The sequence below is a fragment of the Coregonus lavaretus genome (assembly GCF_964263955.1).
Source record: "Coregonus lavaretus genome assembly, chromosome: 4".
NCBI classification, from domain to species: Eukaryota; Metazoa; Chordata; class Actinopteri; order Salmoniformes; family Salmonidae; genus Coregonus; species Coregonus lavaretus.
In genome coordinates this window covers 66,001,849-66,027,124 of record NC_139991.1, presented here as the reverse complement: position 1 = coordinate 66,027,124, position 25,276 = coordinate 66,001,849, and the positions used below count along the sequence as shown (strand labels likewise).

Here is a 25,276-nt window from a genome sequence, read left to right as displayed (position 1 = left end):
TGAGCTGCACTTCCTAACCTCCTGCCAAATGTATGACCACATTAGAGATGCATATTTCCCACAGATCACACGGGCCCAAAAATAATTTGAAAACAAATCAAACATTGATAAACTCCCATATCTGTTAGGAGAAATACCACAGTGTGCAATCACAGCAGCAAGATTTGTGGCCCTTTGCCATGAGAAAAGGGCAACCAGTGCAGCATAAACAACATTGTAAATACCACCAATATTTATCTGTTTTTTTATCTCTCCCTACTATTCGTACTACAACTATTTGCACATTGCTAAAACACTGTACATAGCTGATAATATAACACTTTAAATGGTTTCAAAAGGATAAAGACTTTGTGAGTGCAATGTTATTGCTAATTTCTAATAGTTTTTTGTTGATGTTGTTTTGTGTCTTCTCACTTTTGTTTATTGTTTATTTCACTTGCTTTGGCAATGTAAACATGTTTCCCATGCCAATAAAGCCCCATTGAATTGAAAATATAATTGAATTGAGAGCGAGAGACAGAGACAGAGAGAGAGAGACAAAAAGAGAAAAGGTTAAAGTGGAGGTGAAAGACAGTGCGAGTGGAGAGAAAGAGAGAGATTGAGGGAATGGTGATGTAATGGAGGAAAATGACTCCCTCTCTCTCTTTTTCCCTGTGTTGTTACCGTGGTAATGGATGAGTGACATAGGGTCACACGTGTGTGTGTGTGTCACTTTAGGATTCATCACCAGACCACACCCCACACTGCTCCTCCAGAGACAGAGCAAGGACAACACAACACCATTACTGGAACTCCCATACATAGATGTATGTTACAACATTCCCATTGGGCACAAACTTGTTGAATCAACATTGTTTCCACTTCATTTCAACAACATTATACAAATATAAATGCAACATGCAACAATTTCAATGATTTTACTGAGTTACAGTTCATATAAGGAAATCAGTCAATGAAAATAAATAAATTAGGCCCTAATCTATGGATTTCACATGACTGGGCAGGGGCGCAGCCATGGGTGGGCCTGGGAGGGCATAGGCCCACCCACTGGGGAGCCAGTCCCAGCCAATCAGACTTTTTCCCCACCAAAGGGCTTTATTACAGACAGAAATACTCCTCCGTTTCATCAGCTGTCCAGGTGGCTGGTCTCAAATGATCCTGCAGGTGAAGAAGCCGGATGTGGAGGTCCTGGGCAGGCGTGGTTACGACGTTGGACGCGGCTTATGGTAGAGAAATTAACATAAAATTATCTGGCAACAGCTCTGGTGTACATTCCTGCAGTCATCATGCCAATTGCACGCTCCTTGCCTGCTCCTTGTGACATCTGTGGCATTGTGTTCTGTGACAAAACTGCACATTTTAGAGTGGCCTTTTATTGTCCCCAGCACAAGGTACACCTGTATAATGATCAAGCTGTTTAATCAGCTTCTTGATATGCCACACGTGTCAGGTGGATGGATTATCTTGGCAAAGGGGGATTTGCTCACTAACAGGGATGTAATCAAATTTGTGCCAAAGTTTTTTGTTCAAATGGACAATTTCTGGGATCTTTTATTTCAGCTCATGAAACATGGGACCAACACTTTACATGTTACGTGAATAACTGATTGGTTTTGCAAAAAGTCATCAAGAAATTGCGGGAAGTTTTGTATTTTTTCACCCAACTTGTAACCTAAATCCAATGACTTTGAAATTACGTTAGTTGGCAACTCAATCAAATGTTAGACAAAACTAGACTTTAGCTGACATCTGTGTCCAATGCGATGTTTTTCCCAAAATGTCCTACTAAGACGGACCCTATACCACCGTTTCCAAAACTCGGTCTTGGGGACCCCAAGGGGTGGACGTTTTGGTTTTTGTCCTGGCACTACACAGCCGATTCAATCAAGAGACTCATTTGAAAGCTTGATGACGTTTGAAAGCTTGATGACAAAATGTGAACCCCTTGGGGTCCCCAGGACAAATTTGGGAAACGCTTCCTTACACCCTCCTTCTATAAAGGTGCACACTGACCATATAACAACAACTTAAGGTCATATACTTCACCCTTGGTTAACCCCACAAAATCTAATACAATTGTATTTGTTACATGCTTTGTAAACAACAGGTGTAGGCTAACAGTGAAATGCTTACAATGCATGGATAAATAATTGAAAAAATAATAACATGAGGAATAAATACACAATGAGTACCAATAACTTGGCTATATACACAGGGTACCAGTACCAAGTCGATGTGCAGGGGTACGAGGTGCACTTCTCTAATTATTCTCCAGAATATGACAGCTCCAGACTGCTATTACAGGTATTAGTCCATGTGTCACACATTGAGTATTTGGAGGCTGTGGAAATAAATGTCTGTTGACAGATTTCTCTAGGATTGGCAGGATTTGAGAGGTAATTCCTTTGTTTGTGAATCAACATTTGTTTATTTGTTTACCCAGCAGCATGCTACTGTTTTAATACATCTATACATTTGAAACTGCCACTTTCTCTTTCAATCTGAGTCTAGGCCTAAATGGAATTTACTAATGGAATATAAAAAGACAGACACACACACAACACACACACACACACACACAAATCCCCGTCCATCACATACACAAACCACTCAGATAACAACACTTCTGTATTTTCAAAGGCAGTGGATGTGGGAGTTTTCTGACACCTGACATTCATTGTCACCATGACATGACAAGTCTTCCTCTCTACCTGTCATTTAAGGATGTAAAGCAGATCAACCTACCACAGACATCGCTCTCCTCCTGTCAGAATGACACAGCATGATCAGCCACTTGTCCATACAGATGAACGGGCGAACTGACTGATGTAGGTAACAGGTCTATCTGACCATTTTTTAAATACATTATAGATATTAGGTTTATCTGAAAGACCGACAGAGACTGAGCCGAGCACATTTATAGACAGTGAGAAGGGCCATATTAGCTATCAGTGAGATACTGGTGGAAGCAGCAGTACTCAGCATCCCATTACAGGCAATCAGAATTCAGAAGAATCCCTCCCTGCCTTCAGCCTTAAATCTATTTCTGTCAGGAGGACTGTAAAGATATTCAGAGGCTGGGCCTGAACCTATAGAAGGACTATTTTAGATGGAGAAAGACAAGAGGGGAAGAAAGAGAGAGGGGAAGAGGGGGGGGGGTGGAGAAAAGAGGGAGAGGGGGGAAGCTAGAGAGCGAGAGAGCGAGAGAGAGAGAGAGAGAGAGAGAGAGAGAGAGAGGGGACGAGAGAGGTGGAAAAGAGAGAAAGAGGAAGAGAGAGGGGATGAGAGAGGGTGGGGAGAGAGGGGGAGAGCGAGAGAGAGAGAGAGAGAGAGGGGGGACGAGAGAGAGAGAAAAGAGAGAGAGAGAGAGAGAGAGAGAGAGAGAGAGAGAGAGAGAGAGAGAGAGAGAGAGAGAGAGAGAGAGAGAGAGAGAAGAGAGAGAGGGGGGGCGAGAGAGAGAGGAAAGAGAGAGAGAGAGAGAGAGAGAGAGAGAAAGAGGGAGAGATAAACAAACTGAAAATAGCAGTGCTGTACAGTGAGAGACAGTTCGCAGAGTGTGTCCCAAAGGCGAATACAGATAGAGACCGAGAGATAGAGATCAGCCCTCAGCCCTCAGCCCTCAGCTCTCTGCTCTCTGTTCTCTGCTCTCTGCTCTCCGCTCTCTGCTCTCTGCTCTCTGCTCTCTGCTCTCTGCTCTCTGCCCTCAGCCCTCAGCCCTCAGCCCTCAGCCCTCAGCCCTCAGCCCTCAGCCCTCAGCTCAGACTACTTGTTCTCCTGACTGATGGTTTCAGGGCAAATTAACATGCAGGTCGCTGTGGCCATAGAGAAGCAATGAAGCAGCACAGTTTCTCTCTCACACACACACACACACGTGAATACACACACAGACAACAGCGCAAAAACACACACACACACCATTCTCCTCCTCACAACACCTCCAGTGTTGGCTTCAAGAGCAGCTTTCTACTCCACTGCTCAAAGTGAAAGGAGCCCAATCTTATAAAACACCACAACAGCCTGCCAGCAGCTAGCCACAGAGGATATCTGGCCATAATAACTTCTGCTGAAAAGATCCACAGGACACAAAATGGCTTCTTTTCACTTCCTTTTCACTTCCTCCCAGCCAGAGCTGCAGGTGTGTGTGGAAACTGTGGACTAGCTTTGGCTCAGTGTGGGCTCAAACACAGTTTCAACCCAAACATTGTTTCTCTCCAATCGTTTGCAATGTCGCCACGAGGCCTGCTAACTACATCTTTACAGCAAATATATGCTTTCTCTTCTCTTCTACTTCACCCTTCTTTCATTTCCTCTCTCATCCCTCTTTCTCTCCCCTGTTCTCAGTGAGGAGAGTATCATTTATCTATTCCCTCCCATTTGAATCCCCTGTAACACTCTCCTCATTCTCTCCAAAGAACAGAACAACTAGTATTGTCACTATACCACCATTTTGACTTCGATACCGATACCAGGTTTAGTATCACAACACTCGATACCATCACGATACTCGATAATACAGCAAAAAAAGAAGGCACATTAGCCAAAGTCACAGAATGGCACTTGATCCAGACAGAAACTTAGCTACCGCTCTGTTCAATCGTTGGGCATCTTCTGAGTTCAATATCATTACATTGGAATTCTTTTACATTTATATTTCAGACAATCAATTTGACTTTATTTTTACCAATCTAACTACATAACAACATAATGGTAATCATTTATTTGAATGGTAAATCTCTATTGATAAACTGGGTAAATCAAGATGTAGCCTAGGTCTATCCACAATACAGGTGAATGTACATTCAATAGGAGTATGTGCATGCATTGAGTTATTGAGTTTGTTTTGTCTGATTTCATGGGGCTACTACAGATGACAAACAATCTGTTTCCCTTCCATTTGGGACTTATTTTATTGTACTGATCAACAACATTTGCATAGAAGTAGCTTATTTTATAAAAATGTGGCTGTCTCTTTAACCAGTAATGATGTCATTCACAAGGCAAGAGGGGGGCAGCCCGTCAGAGCCCAGTCAGTTTGCATCAGATAGAGACCAAATAAGTAAATGAATAACGTTTTTGGTAGCAATCAGATTTAAAATCAGCATATTTTGCGTTATGGTTAGCATATTATCACAAACAAAGTACTATGGTAGTGAACTGATGTTAGCTTCAGCTGTCAGATAGAAAAGGAAAGTTAGCCTACAAAGCTGGAAGCCATCGGTATCTCCTTGCTTTGTAAAGTGTTCTAGCCTTTATGGACATTGTTTTGTGAACAGTAATTAACAGTTTCAATTTTTACATGCCGTGTTGCATTATTCAAGTGTGTTAACTTCTGTGCAGCATGAGGGGAGCTAACATGATGCAGCCCAGACTCCCAGTGCAGGCTAGCAATGAGTAAGTGGAGCAGGCACGGTGCGCGCTATAATAAGGGGTCGGCTGCGCTGACAGACAGGCTTGATCTGTGAGACACATTTGAAGAGGTACCGAAAGTAACAAAAATGGCATTCTATTCCCTATATAGTGCACTACTTTTGACCAGAGCCCTATAGGCCCAGCTGAACACTTGAACTGGACCGGCCACCTGCACTGACTCTCCACACTTCCTGGGACATACATTACATCTATGGTATACATCTACATTATAAAATGGCGGCCGCGATTTATGCATATAGGGAAAACACTGCCTGAATTCAATATAGACCTTCTGAATGATACTGTGTCAGGTTGTGTGTGTGTACAACCTGTGTGTACTACCTACCTCATCTATTTTACATTTACATTTACGTCATTTAGCAGAATTGGTGCATTCATTTTACAACCAAACTGTTCCTGTCTGGCATGCAGTAAGCCAATTGGGATTGAATATAAATATATACTTATACTGTTGTCCAAGCAGCTATACATAGCTATCAAATCAAATCACATTTTATTAGTCAAATGCTTACTTAACCAACAATGCAGTTTTAAGAAAAATAAGAGTTAAGAAAGTACTTACTAAATAAACTCAAGTTAAAGAAAACAACTTAAAAAAGTAACAATAAAATAACAATAACGAGGCTACATACAGGGGGTACCAGTACTGAGTCAATGTGCGATGGTACAGGTTAGTTGAGGTAATTGAGGTAATATTTAGCTGTACTGTACAGGTAGCTATCCTTAGTTGTACAGTATTCTATCATTGTGACATGGTTATTGTGTGGCTCATTGGGGACTGGATGAAATGCATCAGAAACACACAACTTAGATCAATAATTAGATCATTGGTCAGACTCGCAGAACCACACAACGTAGCTCATTGGTCACACTCGCTCTAGCTCTTGCAGCTCTTCTCATTGACATCATCACTGTCAGTTGTAGTCTCCTGAGACCCAGAGCACACTGTATATCCATTAGCCCCACAACATGGCAGTTACTCTGTATAGACTACTATTCCCATCAGGCAAAGCAAAGCCGTAATATATAATCTAATTCATTATTGAAGAGAAGCTAGCTAGGAAACGTATTTTATTGTCAAGGTAACTTAAGCGCCCGTACATACACACATGCACACAAACACACAAACACACACGCATACAATGAACACGCACAATGATGACACAGTGTATTGAAGGGAATAAATAGGGAAGAGGAGTATTCCGTTGAGAAATTAACGATCACAAAGAACAATTAGTGCCCCTCTAATTATTTCTGAGTGGAATCTTCCCCCTGCTGTAATCAAAAGCATATCCCGGCTGCCTGTCTGCATGCTTTTTTCTGTCTGTCTGTCTGTCTGCCTGCCTGCCTTCCTTCCTCTCTCTCTCCCTGTCTGTCTGTCCGTCTGCCTAGCTAACTGTCTCCCTGCCGTGCCTGTCTGGCTCCCTGCCAGTGGCTGGCAAGGGAAGCCAGGCTTTCCCAAATATTTGACCAATAAATAAATGTAAATGATAAAATAATGTATCTTTCATCTCTCTCTGTGTTTTCATAATCTTCCGCAAAAATCATCCGAGCGAGGGAAACAGCGCCCCTCTGTCTCAGTATGTGTAGCCCATGTATTTGATGCTGTCTGGACCAAAAGAGTATAACATGTGGCCACCGCAGCATTTGATTTATTGATGCCAGCAAACATTTGGCCTCCCTTGATAATTTTTTAAATAAAATAATTAGCCAATCGGTGTTGAGCTGAGCTGAGCTCAACTGTGGGTTGTCCTGGTACAGCAAAACATCCCCCAAGGGAGGCCAGTTTGGATTTGGCTTCAGACCAATCAAATCACTTATTTTGCAAAACGTCATTTTCAGAAAGACGTGTCTGTTTCTGTTCTGCTTGCGTTGATGTACTGCAGTAGCTAGCTTGCTAAATTGGCCCTTTCCTAAGCCATGGATGGAGATGGGGATTTTGGCTTAATTCTCTATACAGGCCAATGATTATGATGGCGATTCTGATATAACCATAAATGAATATGTTGTACCACTGCCCTGAGACGATTGAAGTTCAATATGTAGTCTAGATGTAGCCTAGTAGGCTCACATTAACTTGCTCGTTAGCTAACTTAGCTGGTTCATTGTTGCCCATGCAAGGAAGTCAGGCTAGCAAGCATTTTAGCTAGGTAGCCTATGACAACAAAAACCAAAAGTGTACTGTATGACAGAGCCATAGACTGTTTTGCCAACATTAACGAGAGGAGGATGGCATTGGCGTTCAACTGGCGAAATTAGAGGTTATTGTCTTTATATGACAATTCATCATCAATCAGAAAACCAAGAAAGCGGGTTGTACAGGCATAACCAACAGGTATATTATCAATATGGACACCTACAGTGCCTTCAGAAAGTATTCAGACCCCTTGACCTTTTCCACATTTTGTTAGGTTACAGCCTTATTCTAAAATTGATTAAATAGTTTTTTACCCCTCATCAATCTACACACAATACCCCATAATTGTAAGCAAAAACAGTTTTTTTTATAAATGTTTGCTAATTTATAAAAGAAAAACGGAAATATCACATTTACATAAGTATTCAGACCCTTTACTCAGTACTTTGTTGAAGCACCTTTGGCAGCGATTACAGCTTTGAGTCTTCTTGGGTATGACGCTACAAGCTTGGCACACCAGTATTTGGGGAGTTTCTCCCATTCTTCTCGGCAGATCCTCTCAAGCTCTGTCAGGTTGGATGGGGAGCGTTGCTGAACAGTTATTTTCAGGTCTCTGCAGAGATGTTCGATCGGGTTCAAGTACGGGCTCTGGCTGGGCCACTGAAGGTCATTCAGAGACTTGTCCCGAACCACTCTTGCGTTGTCTTGGCTGTGTACTTAGGGTCGTTGCCCTATTGGAAGGTGAACCTTTGCCCCAGTCTGAGGTCTTGAGCGCTCTGGAGCAGGTTTTCATCAAGGATCTCTCTGTACTTTGCTCCGTTCATCTTTGCCTCGATCCTGACTAGTCTCCCAGTCCCTGCCGCTGAAAAACATCCCACAGCATGATGCTGCCACCACCATGCTTCACCGTAGGGATGGTGCCAGGTTTCCTCCAGACGTGACACTTGGCATTCAGGCCAAAGAGTTTAATCTTGGTTTCATCAGACCAGATAATCTTGTTTCTCATGGTTTGAGTCTTTAGGTGGCTTTTGGCAAACTCCAAGCGGGCTGTCATGTGCCTTTTACTGAGGAGTGGCTTCTGTCTGGCCACTCTACCATAAAGGCCTGATTGGTGGAGTGCTGCAGAGATGGTTGTCCTTCTGGAAGGTTCTCCCATCTCCACAGAGGAACTCTAGAGCTTTGTCAGAGTGACCATCGGGTTCTTGGTCACCTCCCTGAGCAAGGCCCTTCTCCCCGATTGCTCAGTTTGGCCGGGCAGCAAGCTCTAGGAAGAGTCTTGGTGGTTCCAAACTTCTTCCATTTAAGAATGATGGAGGCCACTGTGTTCTTGGGGACCTTCAATGCTGAAGACATTTTATGGTACCCTTCCCCAGATCTGTGCCTAGACACAATCCTGTCTCGGAGCTCTATGGACAATTCCTTCAACCTCATGGCTTGGTTTTTGCTCTGACATGCACTGACAACTGTGGGAACAGGATGCACCTGAGCTCAATTTTGAGTCTCATAGCAAAGGGTCTGAATACTTATGTAAATAAGGTATTTCTGTTTTTTATTTTTAATACATTTGCAACAATTTCTAAAAACCTGTTTTCGCTTTCTCATTATGGGGTATTGTGTGTAGATTGCTGAGGATTTTTATTTATTTAATCCATTTTAGATTAAGGCTGTAGCGTAACAAAATGTGGAAAAAGTCAAGGGGTCTGAATACTTTCCGAAGGCACTGTATATCATCTGTATTGTATTTTCTTTTGTTTGGATTCAGTGACAATTTGTTCATTTTAAACCACTTTGAGATATTACATAGTTCATCATTAACAACATTAATAAGGTAATTTAAATCTTTGTGAGAGTTAAACACACTTGTATCATCAGCAAATAATATCTGGGAGAGCACTTTGGATGCATTGGGCAAATCATTTATATAAATCAAAAATAATAGTGGTCCAAGAATTGATCCCTGCAGCACACCACACTTAATGTCCAGAGGAGGGAATCTATTCCTTTGAAAGTCACATATTGCTTTCTATCCTTTAGATAGCTGGAGAACCAAAGCAGAGATTGTTCAGTCGCGCCCATAGTTTCATGTTTTTGTAATAAAATATTATGATCAACAGTTTCAAATGCTTTTGAGAGACGCAAAAAATGACCTAATGTATGATCTTTGTGATCATTTGCCTTATGTATTTCGTCAATTAAGTAAGTAACAGCCATGTAGGTAGAGTGAGAATGTCTGAAGCCATACTGATGTTTGTATAACAAACTTTCCTATTTAAGATATTTGATTAATCTGTTATATGCAAGCTTCTCTAAAATGTTTGAGATATCCGGCAAAATTGAAATTGGCCTGTAATTTGTCACGTTTGCTGGATAATCAGCTTTTTCAGTTCATAGGGCACAATGCCCTTAGCAAATGATAGATTGAAAATGTGGGCAAGAGGTGTGATAATGAAATCAACCACTTCTTTAGCCAGCTTAGCATCCAATCTGTCATGACCAGAGGCAGTGTTATAGAGCAAACAACGCAATTATCACAACATAGGTTGTAATATGGCTTTTTTACTGGCTTGGCTTGGCTTCCTCAGTGATTTTACCCACGCACTGCTACTGCTCCCTGCTCTGCCTGCCTGCCTACCTGTCTGTCTCCCTTTCCTGCCTAGTTTCTGTACTTTAGCTGTGAACCATCCTCCAGTCAGGGGGCTTTGGGGAGAGTTTGTGTTTGCACTCGTTTGAACACTGGTTTAAGTTCACTTCAGGGAGCTCGAGGGTGTGGGTGTTTTTGCAGATGGTTTAACACTAGTTTAGTTTTGCTCACTCCGGTGGCTCCGTGCGATCAGGAGGGTGGAGGTGATGCTGAAAGCGCCAGGGAGGAAAGAAGAGAGGAAGGAAAGAATTGACAAATGAGGAGAGAGGGATGGAGAGCAGGGCTAAAAGAGACATCTTTCTATGGGGGAGAAAGAAAGAAAGAGTAGACAGACATCTTTAGCTGGGTCAGGGTTAAGTCCCCGTTTCATCAAAATAAGAACATGAGCGTAGAGCAAATTGACAATCTATTGTGGCCTTTGATACTCGACCTCTCCCCGAAGCAGACTGATAAGCAGACTATACTATAAAGCAGACTGGGCACTAGCTAGAATAGTAGAGAGCACCTCGCTCTCTCTCACACACACACACACACACAGGGATGGAGCTTTCCCATTCCAGAGACCCATATTTTGCGTGCTGATTTAGCAGCCCCAAAATATCTCTGCTATTTCCCCTCCAGTCCTCCAGAGAGCTCATTTACCCACTCAACAGAGGCAGCCAGCGGGGTGCCTCGGATGACACACACACACACACAGATTCTCTCTCACACATGCTCGCTCGCTCGCTCTCTCTCACACACATACACATACACACACACACACACACACACACACACACACACACACACACACAGCACAGAGGCAATGTCAACACACTCACACAGAACACCACCCACTAACCTAATATTACAGACACCAAATCTCATCATAATAGTCACTACTCTGTCCACACCAACCCATTAAACAGAGCCAGTGCCACCCACTAACCTATTATTCTAGTTGGAGACTAAACAAACAAAGTTTTGCTGTAAATAAAATAAAATTTCAGACAGAGAGAGAAAATGTGTGTGTGTGAGTGATTGAGTGAGTGAGTAAGTGAGTGATGGGGTGAGTGAATGAGTGAGTGAGTAAGTGAGAGAGAGAGAGAGAGAGAGAGAGAGAGAGAGAGAGAGAGAGAGAGAGAGAGAGAGAGAGAGAGGGGACAAAGAGATATCTGGACATAAATACAGAAAGAGAGACAGAAAGACAGACAAACAGACGAACGGACAGACAGACAGACGCAACAGAGAGCTCAAACCTAAGCTTACTGTAAACACAATACATTCTAATCTCCAACAACAGATAATTTAAGCTCACTGTAAACACAATACACTCTAACCTTCAACAACAAATAACCTAAGCTCACTGTAAACACAATACACCAGCATTTCTTAAAGTATGGGTCGCGACCCAAAGTGGGTCAGAGTAAATGTATAATTATTTCATTAATTACTGGAATTGATTTGGCCAATTGCAACTGCGCTCTCTGTTCAGTACGCTCTCTGCTTAGCAGCGTGCTATGTGGTTTACCGGGTCTTTTTTCTGCAGTTTTCTTGAAGATCACTCCACAACCCACACGCTACAGGCTGTCATTCAACAGTAGGTGATGCGCTGTCAGCCACTGACTTGTCATTCCCACTCGCCATCGCTCACCGCTGTCATCGAATGGACTCAAGCTAGCCACAAGTTCTGACTGAGCTCAATCGTCATGAAACGCAAATACAGCGATGAGTTTCTCTCGCCTTGTTTCATACAAACTTTGAGAATTAACGAGGAGCGCCCACAATGTGTTTTGTGCGGGAAAGTGATTAGTAATGAGTCTCTCAAAACTAACAAAACTGACCAAACATCCACAGCATGAAGGTAAACCCAGGGAGTTCTTTCAGAACAGGGCAGAATGCTTCAGGAAACAGTGCTTCCACAGTGGAAGAGTAAGTCAGCTAGCAAGGCATTGTTGTCATTTTATAACAGGTGATGATAAGCAGAAATAAGGGAGTACTATCTCTCATAATAGTAGATGTGAGTTTGTCTTTCAAACAATCCTCTTGTACACAGCTAATAGCTAGCTTGCTAACGTTAGCCAAAGCAAGCTAGCTAGCTAGCTAGCTAGTGCAACCCTAAGTAACAGTACAGATGAAGATGAAATATGATCAGGCCTACAGCACATCTTACTGTAGAAATTATTGTTGAAAACAAGTCTAGGTTGGAACTGTTGCTATTAAAATACAAGTAATCATTTTTATTCTGATCTGGAATAAACTGATTGAAGCAAGATGCTTTTTGAGGCAAACATACTCACACAGTTCTGGGTTGCTCATCTACAGCAGGAAGCGGCCTCCTGCCTGACTGAGAAAGCAGTAGATGTTCTGATCCAGTTTGGCACCACATAACTATGTGAGTCAGGGTTCTCAATTCTGGCGTACTTAAAAAATCAAGTACAGAAACAGACTCAATGCTGCGCATGACCTCAGGGTTGTACTGTCAAAATCTGAGCCCAGAATTGACCTGCTTGTTGAAAACGTTAACCAGTTACACATTTGTGTGATATGATCAATCAGTTTATTCCAGTTCAGAATGAAAATGCTTTATTGTATTTTAACAGCAACAGTTCCAACCTAGACAGAAATGTAAGAGTGTTTTTAATGGGGAAAAATAAACATGAATAGCTATTTACAGTGCCTTCAGAAAGTATTCAGACCCCTTGACTTTTTACACATTTTGTTACGTTACAGACTTATTCTAAAATGGATTAAATAAAAATCCTCAGCAATCTACACACAATACCCGATAATGACAAAGCAAAACCAGTTTTTTTGAAATTTTAGCAAATGTATTAAAAATTAAAAACAGAAATACCTTATTTACATAAGTATTCAGACCCTTTGCTATGAGACTCGAAATTGAGCTCAGGTGCATCCTGTTTCCATTGATCATCCTTGAGATGTTTCTACAACTTGATTGCAGTCCACCTGTGGTAAATTCAATTGATTGGACATGATTTGGAAAGGCACACACCTGTCTATATAAGGTCCCACAGTTGACAGTGCATGTCAGAGCAAAAACCAAGCCATGAGGTCGAAGGAATTCTCCGTAGAGCTCCGACACAGGATTGTGTCGAAGCACAGATCTGGGGAAGGGTACCAAAAAATGTCTTCAGTATTTAAGGTCCCCAAGAACACAGTGGCCTCCATCATTCTTAAATGGAAGAAGTTTGGAACCACCAAGGCTTTTCATACCAAACTGAGCAATCGGGGGACAAGGGCCTTGCTCAGGGAGGTAACCAAGAACCCGATGGTCACTCTGACAGAGCTCCAGAGTTCCACTGTGGAGATGGGACAAACTTCCAGAAGGACAACCATCTCTGCAGCACTCCACCAATCAGGCCTTTATGGTAGAGTGGCCAGACAGAAGCCACTCCTCAGTAAAAGGCACATGACAGCCCGCTTGGAGTTTGCCAAAAGGCACCTAAAGACTCTCAGACCATGAGAAACATGATTCTCTGGTCTGATTAAACCAAAATTGAACTCTTTGGCCTGAATGCCAAGCGTCACATCTGGAGGAAACCTGGCACCATCCCTACGGTGAAGCATGGTGGTGGCAGCATCATGCTGTGGGGATGTTTTTCAGTGGCAGGGACTGGGAAACTAGTCAGGATCGAGGCAAAGATGAACGGAGCAAAGTACAGAGAGATCCTTGATGAAAACCTGCTCCAGAGCGCTCAGGACTTCAGACAGGGGCGAAGTTTCACCTTCCAACAGGTAAATGACCCTAAGCACACAGCCAAGACAACGCAGAAGTGGCTTCGGGACAAGTCTCTGAATTTCCTTGAGTGGCCCAGCCAGAGCCCGGACTTGAACCCGATCGAACATCTCTGCAGAGACCTGAAAAGAGCTGTGCAGCAACGCTACCCATCCAACCTGACAGAGCTTGAGAGGATCTGCAGAGAAGAATGGGAGAAACTCCCCAAATACAGGTGTGCCAAGCTTGTAGTGTCATACCCAAGAAGACTCAAAGCTGTAATCGCTGCCAAAGGTGCTTCAACAAAGTACTGAGTAAAGGGTCTGAATACTTATGTAAATGTTATATTTCCGTTTTTTATTTGTAATAAATTTGCTAGAATTTCTAAAAACCTATTTTTGCTTTGTCATTTATGAGGTATTGTGTGTAGATTGATAAGGGGGAAAAAACAATTTAATCAATTTTAGAATAAGGCTGTAACGTAACAAAATGTGGAAAAAGTCAACGGGTCTGAATACTTTCCGAAGGCACTGTATATGGGTATTTCATGTCATTGTTATTTGTTTTTGTCTAAATTGCATTTGTTTTAGGCGTAAGGGCAATGAAATGTACCGATATTTACGTATAGTTGCATGTTTTCATACGCTTGAAAACACAGAATTTCTAATTTGGGTCCCAGGCTGAAAAGGTTATGAACCGCTGCAATACACTAACCTCCAACTAGGGCTGTGACTGTAATTTAATAACCGTGTAACTGACAGTTATGGATGAAGTCCGTCATGAAAATAAAATAACCATCAAAACTGTTTAAATAGGCCTTTGGAAAAACATATATTTTTATTAACTTTATTTTCATGTAGATAAACGTTACCTAATAGCGGGAGTATTCACTAATGATTATAAGCAATTGTTTTGCTAACTTAGTCTATTAAACGTTCTACATCTCCTCCTCTTTCCAACTGTCGTCTGATGCTCCAGAAGCTAAACCGCTAGATGTGCAGGGGTGTAGAAGTGTTAGCCTATAGGCTATGACACTTGATGTGTGGACTTTCTTGTATACAATGCACGTTTTCATTGCTTGCTAGTAAATAAATTAATTGTCTTCTTTTTTTTTTTTAAGGTTGGATGTGTCTGACTATTCATAAATTATTCAACAGCAGTCGACAAGGTTGTTCTGGCTCTGAGGCCTATAATGCACTGATGTTGAGTCAAATGGACAATGCACCAATCCTCTCCATCCTGGCATGTTATAGTTTGATACGGAATATTTTCTTAATTTATAGAGTAATCAACAGCGATAAATAGGCTATGCACATTCTGCGTGTATTTGTTTCTATTTTAATGTCTCTCGAGTGGCGCAGTGGTCTAAGGCATTGCATCGCAGTGCTAGCTGTGCCACTAGAGATCCTGGTTTGAATCCAGGCTCTGTCGTCGCCGGCCGCGACCGGGAGACCCATGGGGCGGCGCACAATTTGGCCAGGGTAGGGGAGGGAATGGCCGGCAGGGACGTAGCTCAGTTGGTAGAGCATGGCGAGGGTTGTGGGTTCGATTCCCATGGGGGGCCAGTATACAAAATAATGTCTGCAATCACTAACTGTAAGTAGCTCTGGATAAGAGCGTCCGCTAAATGACTTAAATGTAATCCATTTCATACTATCACATAGCTATCCCCTTCATACTTTCCTTGTCAATTAATTATCTTGTAGGCTTAGGTTTTTTAATACGTTTTAAGGAAAGGAGAAATATTTGCATGTATCTGACATATGCTGGTTGCTTTGATTGACGGATCCTTTTACAGGGGTGTGCTTGTGTGTTCGCTGATTCTCTCTATAGGCCTATATGTCCATTCAGAAAGTTTCCTAAAGTAGCCTGTCTGGACTCCATCTCTTTAACAAGAGTAAAACTCTCCTGTCATGATTTAATCTTGTAAAATGCCTATTTTCAGTAGTTTAGGCTACATTATTTATCTCATTACGGCGTCCTGTCTTTGAAGAACATATGCCAATGCCACTGCCATCGAATGACCGCAGCAGCAGGGTTTGTGACGTAATGCAAATATTTCAGGAAATTTGGGAAATGGATTTGTGCGTCAAAATAGGATCCGTATTTATGTTATTTTTTAAAGAAAGTTAACAGACAAGGACAAGGTAGGCCTATCTTTATTTTGACTCCGTCATGCGCTAATGTTGTGTCAATACGAAAATGCAATAGATGCTCTCCAACCTGGCATTTCTTAATTTGTAGATTTATATTTATAAGTAATAACCTTAATAATAATAATAATGAAATGCCATGATAATAATGAAGTGTAATGACTTGTTTCAAATAGGTTTATTAAGAAGCATATCCATGTTAACAAGTGTACAAACAGAATTGTGACCTCCCCTTTTTACATAGGTCCTTAGAGGCCTAAGACAACAGTATCATACATTTAAACAAAATAGACACCTATGAAAAACTAATGAAAAGGGAAAGAAAAGGAAAAAACTGTAACAAAATGAACAAACCTTGCTTAAATTTGTATACGATCACATATACAGTGCCTGAATTGTGTTACAGCCTGAATTCAAAATGGATTACATTGATTTTTTCTCTCACCCATCTACAAACAACAACCCATAATGACAAAGTGAAAACATGTTTTTAGAAATTGTAGAAATTTTATTGAAAATGAAATAAAGAAATATCTAATTTACTTAAGTATTCACACCCCTGAGTCAATACTTTGTAGAAGCACCTTTGGCAGCGATTACAGCTTTGAGTCTTTCTGGGTAAGTCTCTAAGAGCTTTCCACACCTGGATTTGCCCATTATTATTTTCAAAATTCTTCAAGCTCTGTCAAATTGGTTGTTGATCATTGCAAGACAAGTGTCAGGTCTTGCCATTGATTTTCAAGAAGATTTAAGTCAAAACTGTAACTTGGCCACTCAGGAACATTCACTGTCTACTTGGTAAGCAACTCCAGTGTAGATTCGGCCTTGTGTTTTAGGTTATTGTCCTGCTGAAAGGTGAATTCATATCCCAGTGTCTGGTGGAAAGCAGACAACCAAGTTTTCCTCTAGGATTTTGCCGGTGCTTAGCTCCATTCCGTTTCTTTTTTATCCTGAAAAACGACCCAGTCCTTAACAATTACAAGCATACCCATAACATGATGCAGCCACCACTATGCTTGAAAATATGGAGAGTGGTACTCAGTAATGTGTTGTATTGGATTTGCCCCAAACATAACACTTTGTATTCAGGAAAAAAGTGAATTGCTTTGAACAGATTCTATCCCCAAGCAATACGAATGATAAATAGCTAACAAAATAGCTACACGGACCGAGTTCACCTTGAATCTTTATTGACCTTTTATTTCAGTATTTGCACTGTCTCTATGCACACTCACAGGGTCCTACACTCACACACACTGTCAATCCAACACACACACAAACACTCACTCCATTTTCTCACTCACACATAATATGCACATACATTTATACTGACTCTACACACCCACACACCCACTCACATGCAAGATGCTGCTACCCTGTTTATCTTATATCCTGTTGCCTAGTAACCTTACCCTATACATATCTACCTCTATCACTCCAGTATCCCTGCACATGTAAATATGGTATTGGAACTTACTTTTTAAATATTTCCTGTATATAGTATGCTTACTTACTTAATTGTGTATTTCATATTTCTTATTCTTATTTCTCGTGTGTTTTTTTCTAGTAATACATTGTTATTGATTATTGCATTGTTGGGCTTTGAGTATGCAATAAAGGCATTTCACTGTACTTGTGCATGTGACATTAAAACTTGAAACATTTTTTGCAGTATTACTTTAGTCCCTAGTTGCAAACAGGATGCATGTTTTGGAATATTTGTATTCTGTACAGGCTTCCTTCTTTTCATTCTGAAAATTAGGTTAGCATTGTGGAGTAACTACAATGTTGTTGATTCATCCTCAGTTTTCTCCTATCACAACCATTAAACTCTGTAACTGTTTTAAAGTTACCATTGGCCTCATGGTGCAATCCCTGAGCGGTTTCCTTCCTCTCCGGCAACTGAGTTAGGAAGTACGCCTGTATCTTTGTAATGACTTGGTGTATTGATACACCATCCAAAGTGTAATTAATAACTTCACCATGCTCAAAGGGATATTCAATGTCTGCTTTTTATATTTTTACCCATCTACTCCTTTTTGCAAGGAATTGGAAAACCTCCCTGGTCTTTGTGGTTGAATCTGTGTGTGAAATTCACTGCTCGACTAAGGGGTCTTACAGATAATTGTATGTGTGGGGTACAGAGATGAGGTAGTCATTCAAAAATCCTGTTAAACACTATAATGGCTCCCAGAGTGAGTCCATGCAACTTATTATGTGACTTGTTAAGCATATGTTTACTCCTGAACTTATTTAGGCTTGCCATAACAAAGAATTGAATACTTATTGAACAGCTTTTCATTTTTTATTAATTTGTAAACATTTTGAAAAACATAAATTCTACTTTGACATTATGGGGTATTGTGTGTAGGCCAGTGACAAAACATCTCAATTGAATCAATTTTAAATTCAGGCTGTAACACAACAACATTTTGAAAAAGTCAAGGGGTGTGAATAATTTCTGAAGGCACTGTACAGTATCTCTCTATTATGTGTGGGAATACTTTGGAATAGATTCCAAAATAAAAATCACTTGGAGCTGATTTGCTGGTGTTTTTACAATCTTTTATGTCCAACAATAAAAATACAACCTTTTCTTTTTCTTTTTTACTTGGGGAACCCTGGCCTATGTTTTAAGTTGTGTCAATACAAAAATGTGACAATCCTCACCAATCTGACATTTCTTAATTTGTATACTAGACTAATATTTAGAGGTAATAATAACTTCAATAATAATAATAAAATGCTACTGATAATAATGAAGTGTAATGGTAATAGTGAAGTTGCAGAAATAATTCACGTGTTTCCTTTGAGTCTGATATGTGCCAGTGACCATGTACATTGGCCTGGCCAATTACCATAACCTCAAATACCAAGATGTCACAGCCCTACCTCCAAGAAAAGATAACCTCTCCCAACAACCTCTCCCTCAACATCAGCAAAACAAAGGACTTGACTGTTGACTTCAGGAAACAGAGGAGGGAACATGCCCCGATCCACATCCATGGGACTGTAGCAGAGAGAGTCACAAGTTTTAAGTTACTCGGCGTCCACATCACAGAGGACTTGTCAACACCACCACTCTTGTCAAGAGGGCGCAACAACGTCTCTACTTCTTAAGGTGGCTGAAGAAAGCTCACTGTAAACACAATACACTCTAACCTACAACAACAGATGTTGACAGACTGAGAAGAAACAATATTTTGCTCAGTCAGAGCTGCTCACTAATCTGTCTGTTATTTCCCCTGGGTCTGCTCCATGCATGGTGTTAAGTCAGGCTTTGGTAAGAACCTTGTCATGTCTCAACCTACCGGCTGACTCACGGTTATTCAGTCACTCTTTCAGTTACTTTTTACATGCTCTGACCTGTGTCGTTCTAAGATCTTTACAAAAGTCTTCCTGTTGGAAATAATACTTGGGCAAATTAAAGGGTAAGGCTAAACGATGATGGCAGCAATGATTCAGCAGAGCACAGTAATAATCATGCCCCAATCCACAGCAACGTTGACGCCACACACACACACCTTCCTGAGACCATTGTATCTCACCCTCACGATACCCTCCAGCAGTGTGTATGCACGTCATCTCTATCCCTTTATACACACACACACCAAAAAATGTACTTTCACATTTCAGCAGAATACACATATCCCCAGCCTTTAACGGTATTCCCATATGAGAGGGATGAGCTTCATTGTCCTATAAACAGCTACCTTCTGAAAGGCCATTGTGAACACCACAGACACAGAGTGTTTGCATTGTGTGTTGTAATCACTGTGTATTGTAATCACTGTGTATTGTAACGGCCACTGTATTACTCTGCTGTAGTTAGTGTACAACACAGATCTCATTCTCAAAGGAACAAACAGCTGCATAGACAAATGCCTACAAACAGAAATACAGGCCGAGAGAAAAGGAGAGACTTCTTCATCACACATGCCAAGCACCTCTCCAGCATCTCTATAAGTGTGTGTGTGAGAGTGAGCGAGTGAGTGAGTGGATAAATGCATGTCAGTTGTGCTGTTGGAGAGGATGCACAGTATTTCTGTAGGTTCACATGTTACACAAGTTGGTTTTTATGCGATCTGTGCAGTGTGTGGATGCTCTCAGAATAACAACAGCAATCAACAGCAGAGAAGCAGATCAAAGTGTTGATGATGCTTGTCTTACCCTGATCCTCCTCATGGCTGCTACGATCTCCATACGACTGTTGGGCCTGGGAACATCCAGACTGCCCACATACTGAACAACACACACAAGATACGTTATAGATAAGACAGCTATACAAAACACATAAGAGCACAGTTCTAGATCAGACAACACACTCAACATACAGTTATAGATGCAACAAAACACAACAACACAATGTTTTGATAACCATACTATAAAATGCATGACACCTCTCCCTATAATTATCCTGTGTAAGTGGTTATGCATAGCCTAGTAGCCGATTGCAACCAATAATTAATTACATGTAGCCGTCTAATATTGTGTAAGCCTATATAACTAGTTATTTATTTTTCCACTGTTATTACACTGGTATATACACTTGTAGTGTTTTATTATAAGCATCTTGTAGGATTAATCTCAAATCATCAAACATTAGGCTTTATTATATGTGTTTTACTAACTTAAACGTCTGTAATAATGTTCTGTGTTTTCTGTTTTGCCTCCTTTTGAGCAATTAATGACCAATAGTTTGAGTAAGAACAGTCCATGTTGAGTACTCTGGTGAAAGTAGGCTACAGAGATGGAGGGAAATGTGAATGTTTGCAGGTTTGGAAAACTTACTCCTAGAAAGCATATTTGCAACATATGGGGGAGGGGGAAATTTGACAAAGTATCTCAAGTCACTAGAAATAAGTCACGTCGTTACCACAAACGTGCACCAGTCATGAGTTTTATAATGCAATCATGTAAAATGAAATGATAGGCTAGTCCTACCCCAAATGAGACCTTTGAAGTTGGACACCAAAATATAACGCGGCGGCAGAACTCTTTCAAGACGCGCAATGGGAAAGACAATAAATATAGGGAAAACATCAAAGTGCCTTGCTTATTCTAGAAAATGTAGATATACATTTCACCTTAGCTTGGAAATGTATCCCGTGTTGGTACGCCTCTTCATTATGGAGGGGGACCCGCGAATCCGCGACATCGTCCACCAGATTGTACCTGTTCCGTCCAGGCATCTTCAGTCCTATTCCCCTGGACCTTCTACCAAACGCGAGTGAAGGAAACAATATCAGAGAGCGATGTTAACATGGGAAAGAACACACGTTACGAGGCATATCCACCACTGACCCACTGAGATATGGCACACAGAGTGAGCTCCCCGTGGAGACCTGAGTCCATTGTTGCGATAGCTCTGCGAGAGTGGCGCTCAAAGCGCATGGAGGGGATCCCGTCCACCGAAGGGACAGATTTGGGCGCCTCTTTTTCTTTTATTCCAAGAGCGCCTAGTCTTGCTGCTGGCACTCCTTTTGTCAGTACAGGGTTCTCTGCTTAGCAAATCTATTCAAACCATAGACTGTCCAATACTAGACCACAATAGTAACTTCTCTCAATGCCCAGAAAGGTAGCCCTAGTATGGGTCTGTTGCAGGTGGCTGGTGGCCGCTTGCTGGTGGATGTCGCTTTCCGGGTGTTTTTGAATCTCGGTGATTGTTGATAGCGTTGACGCTGCGCCCTCGCGGTTCAAAGCCATATACATTAGTTCAGTGAGTCCGGATTGGAGCGAAATTCCAATACATGACGTAACCCAGTCTACTGGGAAAACGTCGCCAAATAAACCGTCAACCATAAATAATCGTACATGTCCCACCCTTTCTGTCCAGTCAACCCCATTTCTTTAAAATCATATCACAGTGTAACATGGTTTTTGACTTCTACTGATTTCAGATTGTTGAAACTCAGCCTGGTGAATGGCCTAATGAAGCCACATTTTGATTAACCATACCACTACATCACTGGCTACAATGTAGCAACTGTAGAGCTTACACTCTTAGAAAAAATGGTTATTTGGGTTCTATATAGAACTTTTGGGTTATTTGGACGAGATTAAAGAACACTTTACTAAAAAAGGTTCTATATATATTATATAGGCCTACCTACCCAGTGAAGGCGAAGAACGTTGAGGGTTCTATCCAATGATGTATATAAACCCTGGATTGCTGATGCTATGTATTGGACATTAAGGGGCTTTGAAACCACCTGTCGGCCATATTGGCACTCCCCAGTAGTAGCAGTCCTCCATAGAAATGAATGGAATTCGACAGTATTTCAATTCAACGTTTCAAGGACAAAATGACATGTATACATTATGGTGTCTGTAATAGAATAAATGTAGCTTCCAAAATAGTTTTTACAATGGAGGAGGAGTACCAAGAAGGCTGCGCGGTGGCTTCAATACAGCGCCCCTGTCAGTCCAGGGTTTATACACATCATTGTTTCTATCACTACCCCAGAGTGTAGGTCTAATGGGGATTTTAGAAATCAACAGCTAACAAAAGCTAACCAGTAACATCAAACTCTGAAATGACAGCTAGCATTCCTTTTTAATTTGTTTGAGCTGTTTTCCATTGACATTTATATCCATATTAATGATGCTGCTGCATGATTTCGCCTGGTCAGACAAATGGCTAGCTGACGTCCGACACCAGCTCTCTATGGCAAGGGGAAGATCAAATTCATATTTTGCAACATTGTCTGAGTGGCAAACAACAAGGTTCAAACACACCCGTGCTGTTGCAAACTAAATGATAGCTAGAAGCAACAGAAAATAATGTGTTTAATAAAAGCATACACTCTTAGATAAAAAAAAAGGTGGTCTATATAGAACCTTTTGGTCAATTCAATATGAGTGCCATTCCGATTAAAAAAACAACTGCCAATCCATTCCATTGTGATGACACAAGAGGACGGTGGTTGAACCAACTTCCAAGTAGTGATGATGTGCAGGTTGACTGCAAATCATCACTATCCGCAGTCATATCCGCGTGGCGGGCGGGTTTAGGGTCATAAAATACAGTGCCTTCGGAAAGTATTCAGACCCCTTGACTTTTTCCACATTTTGTTAAGTTTACAGCCTTATTCTAAAATGGATTAAATAAATCTACACACAATACCCCATAATGACAAAGCAAAAACAGGTTTTTAAACATTTTTGCTAACTTATTCAAAATAAAAAACTGAAATACCGTATTTACATAAGTATTCAGACCCTTTGCTATGAGACTCGAAATTGAGCTCATGTGCATCCTGTTTCCATTGATCATCCTTGAGATGTTTCTACAACTTGTTTGGAGTCAACTTGTGGTAAATTCAAGTGATGGGACATGATTTGGAAAGGCACACACCTGTCTATATAAGGTCACACAGTTGACAGTGCATATCAGGGCAAAAACCAAGCCATGAGGTCGAAGGAATTGTCCGTAGAGCTCCCAGACAGGATTGTGTCGAGGCACAGTTCTGGGGAAGGGTACCAAAACATTTCTGCAGCATTGAAGATCCCCAGGAACACAGTGGCTTCCATCATTTTTAAATGGAAGAAGTTTGGAACCAAAAAGACTCTTCCTAGAGCTGGCCGCCCGGCCAAACTGAGCAATCGGGGGATAAGGGCATTGGTCAGGGAGGTGACCAAGAACCCAAAGGTCACTCTGACAGAGCTCCAGAGTTCCTCTGTGGAGATGGGAGAACCTTCCAGAAGGACAACCATCTCTGCAGCACTCCACCAATCAGGCCTTTATGGTAGAGTGGCCAGACAGAAGCCACTCCTCAGTAAAAGGCACATGACAGCCCACTTGGAGTTTGCCAAAAGGCACCTAAAGACTCTCAGACCATGAGAAACAAGATTCTCTGGTCTGATGAAACCAAAATGTAACTCTTTGGCCTGAATACTAAGCCTCACGTCTGGAGGAAACCTGCACCATCCCTATGGTGAAGCATGGTGGTGGCAGCATCATGCTGTGGGGATGATTTTCAGGATCAAGGGAAAGATGAACAGAGCAAAGTACAGAGAGATCCTTGATGAAAACCTGCTCCAGAGCGCTCAGGACCTCAGACTGGGGCGAAGGTTCACCTTCCAACAGGACAACGACCCTAAGCACACAGCCAAGAAAACGCAGGAGTGGCTTCGGGACAAGTCTCTGAATGTCCTTGAGTGGCCCAGACTTGAACCCGATCGAACATCTCTGGAGAGACCTGAAAATAGCTGTGCAGCGACGCTCTCCATCCAACCTGACAGAGCTTGAGAGGATCTGCAGAGAAGAATGGGAGAAACTCCCCAAATACAGGTGTGCCAAGCTTGTAGTGTCATACCCAAGAAGAATCGCTGCCAAAGGTGCTTCAACAAAGTACTGAGTAAATGGTCTGAATACTTATTTAAATGTGATATATCCGTTTTTTTTAAAAATACATTTGCAAACATTTATTAAAAAACAGTTGTTGCTTTGTCATTATGGGGTATTGTGTGTAGATTGATGAGGGGAAAACACAATTTAATACATTATAGAATAAGGCTGTAATGTAACAAAATATGGAAAAAGTCAAGGGGTCTGAATACTTTCCGAATGCACTGTATTGTGCGGATGAAGGGCGGGTGGGTGGCGGGCAGCTTGAATAAAGAGAAAACAATAGCCTACATAAAAAAATCCAGAAATGTATCATTCTTGTGCAATTTATAGCCTATCTATAGGCTACATTGAGCTTTTTCGTTCATTATTTTTTGGCTATCGGGCATTTTTGCGTAAACCTAAGCTTTAGGGTCTAACTGTAGCAACGCACCAAATAATCTACAAACCAATCGCCAAATGCTTTTGGCAATGGGCAGAAAAAGTCGGAGTTTAATTCAATAAGAGAAAAGCTGCTAAATGGAGAGTTGGTGAAGTGGTAAAAGAGGATGCTTGCAGTGCCAGCTATGTTATGTGTGATGATTGTGAGGCACGCTATACAAATTTGACAGTCACAAGACGGGGAATTCAAATAGGCCTATGGCACGTCAAGGGAACTGTAGCCTATACTGTTCAGATGGGTTAAATGGAAACTGAAATCTGGACACTAACAGTAAGTCTATAACCTCTCACATAGCCTTAATATTTACTCCAGCAGAATTAGGGCATTTCTTGCAGTAAAATTATAGGTCTACAACAAATGTAGCCTACATTTTGACTCGGGAACAGGTGTGGAGAAATAGGATAT

At 41.4% G+C, this 25,276-nt stretch overlaps 1 protein-coding gene across 1 annotated transcript in view; it reads right to left on the bottom strand.

Annotated features, from left to right (window-relative positions):
• The window catches only part of LOC311128252 (carboxyl-terminal PDZ ligand of neuronal nitric oxide synthase protein), a 135,483-nt gene extending 113,706 nt beyond the window's left edge, over nucleotides 1–21,777 (bottom strand). The window contains exons 1-2 of the mRNA XM_084160301.1: nucleotides 21,167–21,777; nucleotides 20,250–20,321 (exon numbers count right to left, since the gene is read on the bottom strand). Of these exons, the coding sequence (XP_084016427.1) occupies nucleotides 20,250–20,321; nucleotides 21,167–21,271 (177 nt within the window). The 5' untranslated portion in view covers nucleotides 21,272–21,777. The remainder of the gene's footprint in view (nucleotides 1–20,249; nucleotides 20,322–21,166) is intronic.
• Between the last annotated feature and the right edge of the window lie 3,499 nt (nucleotides 21,778–25,276).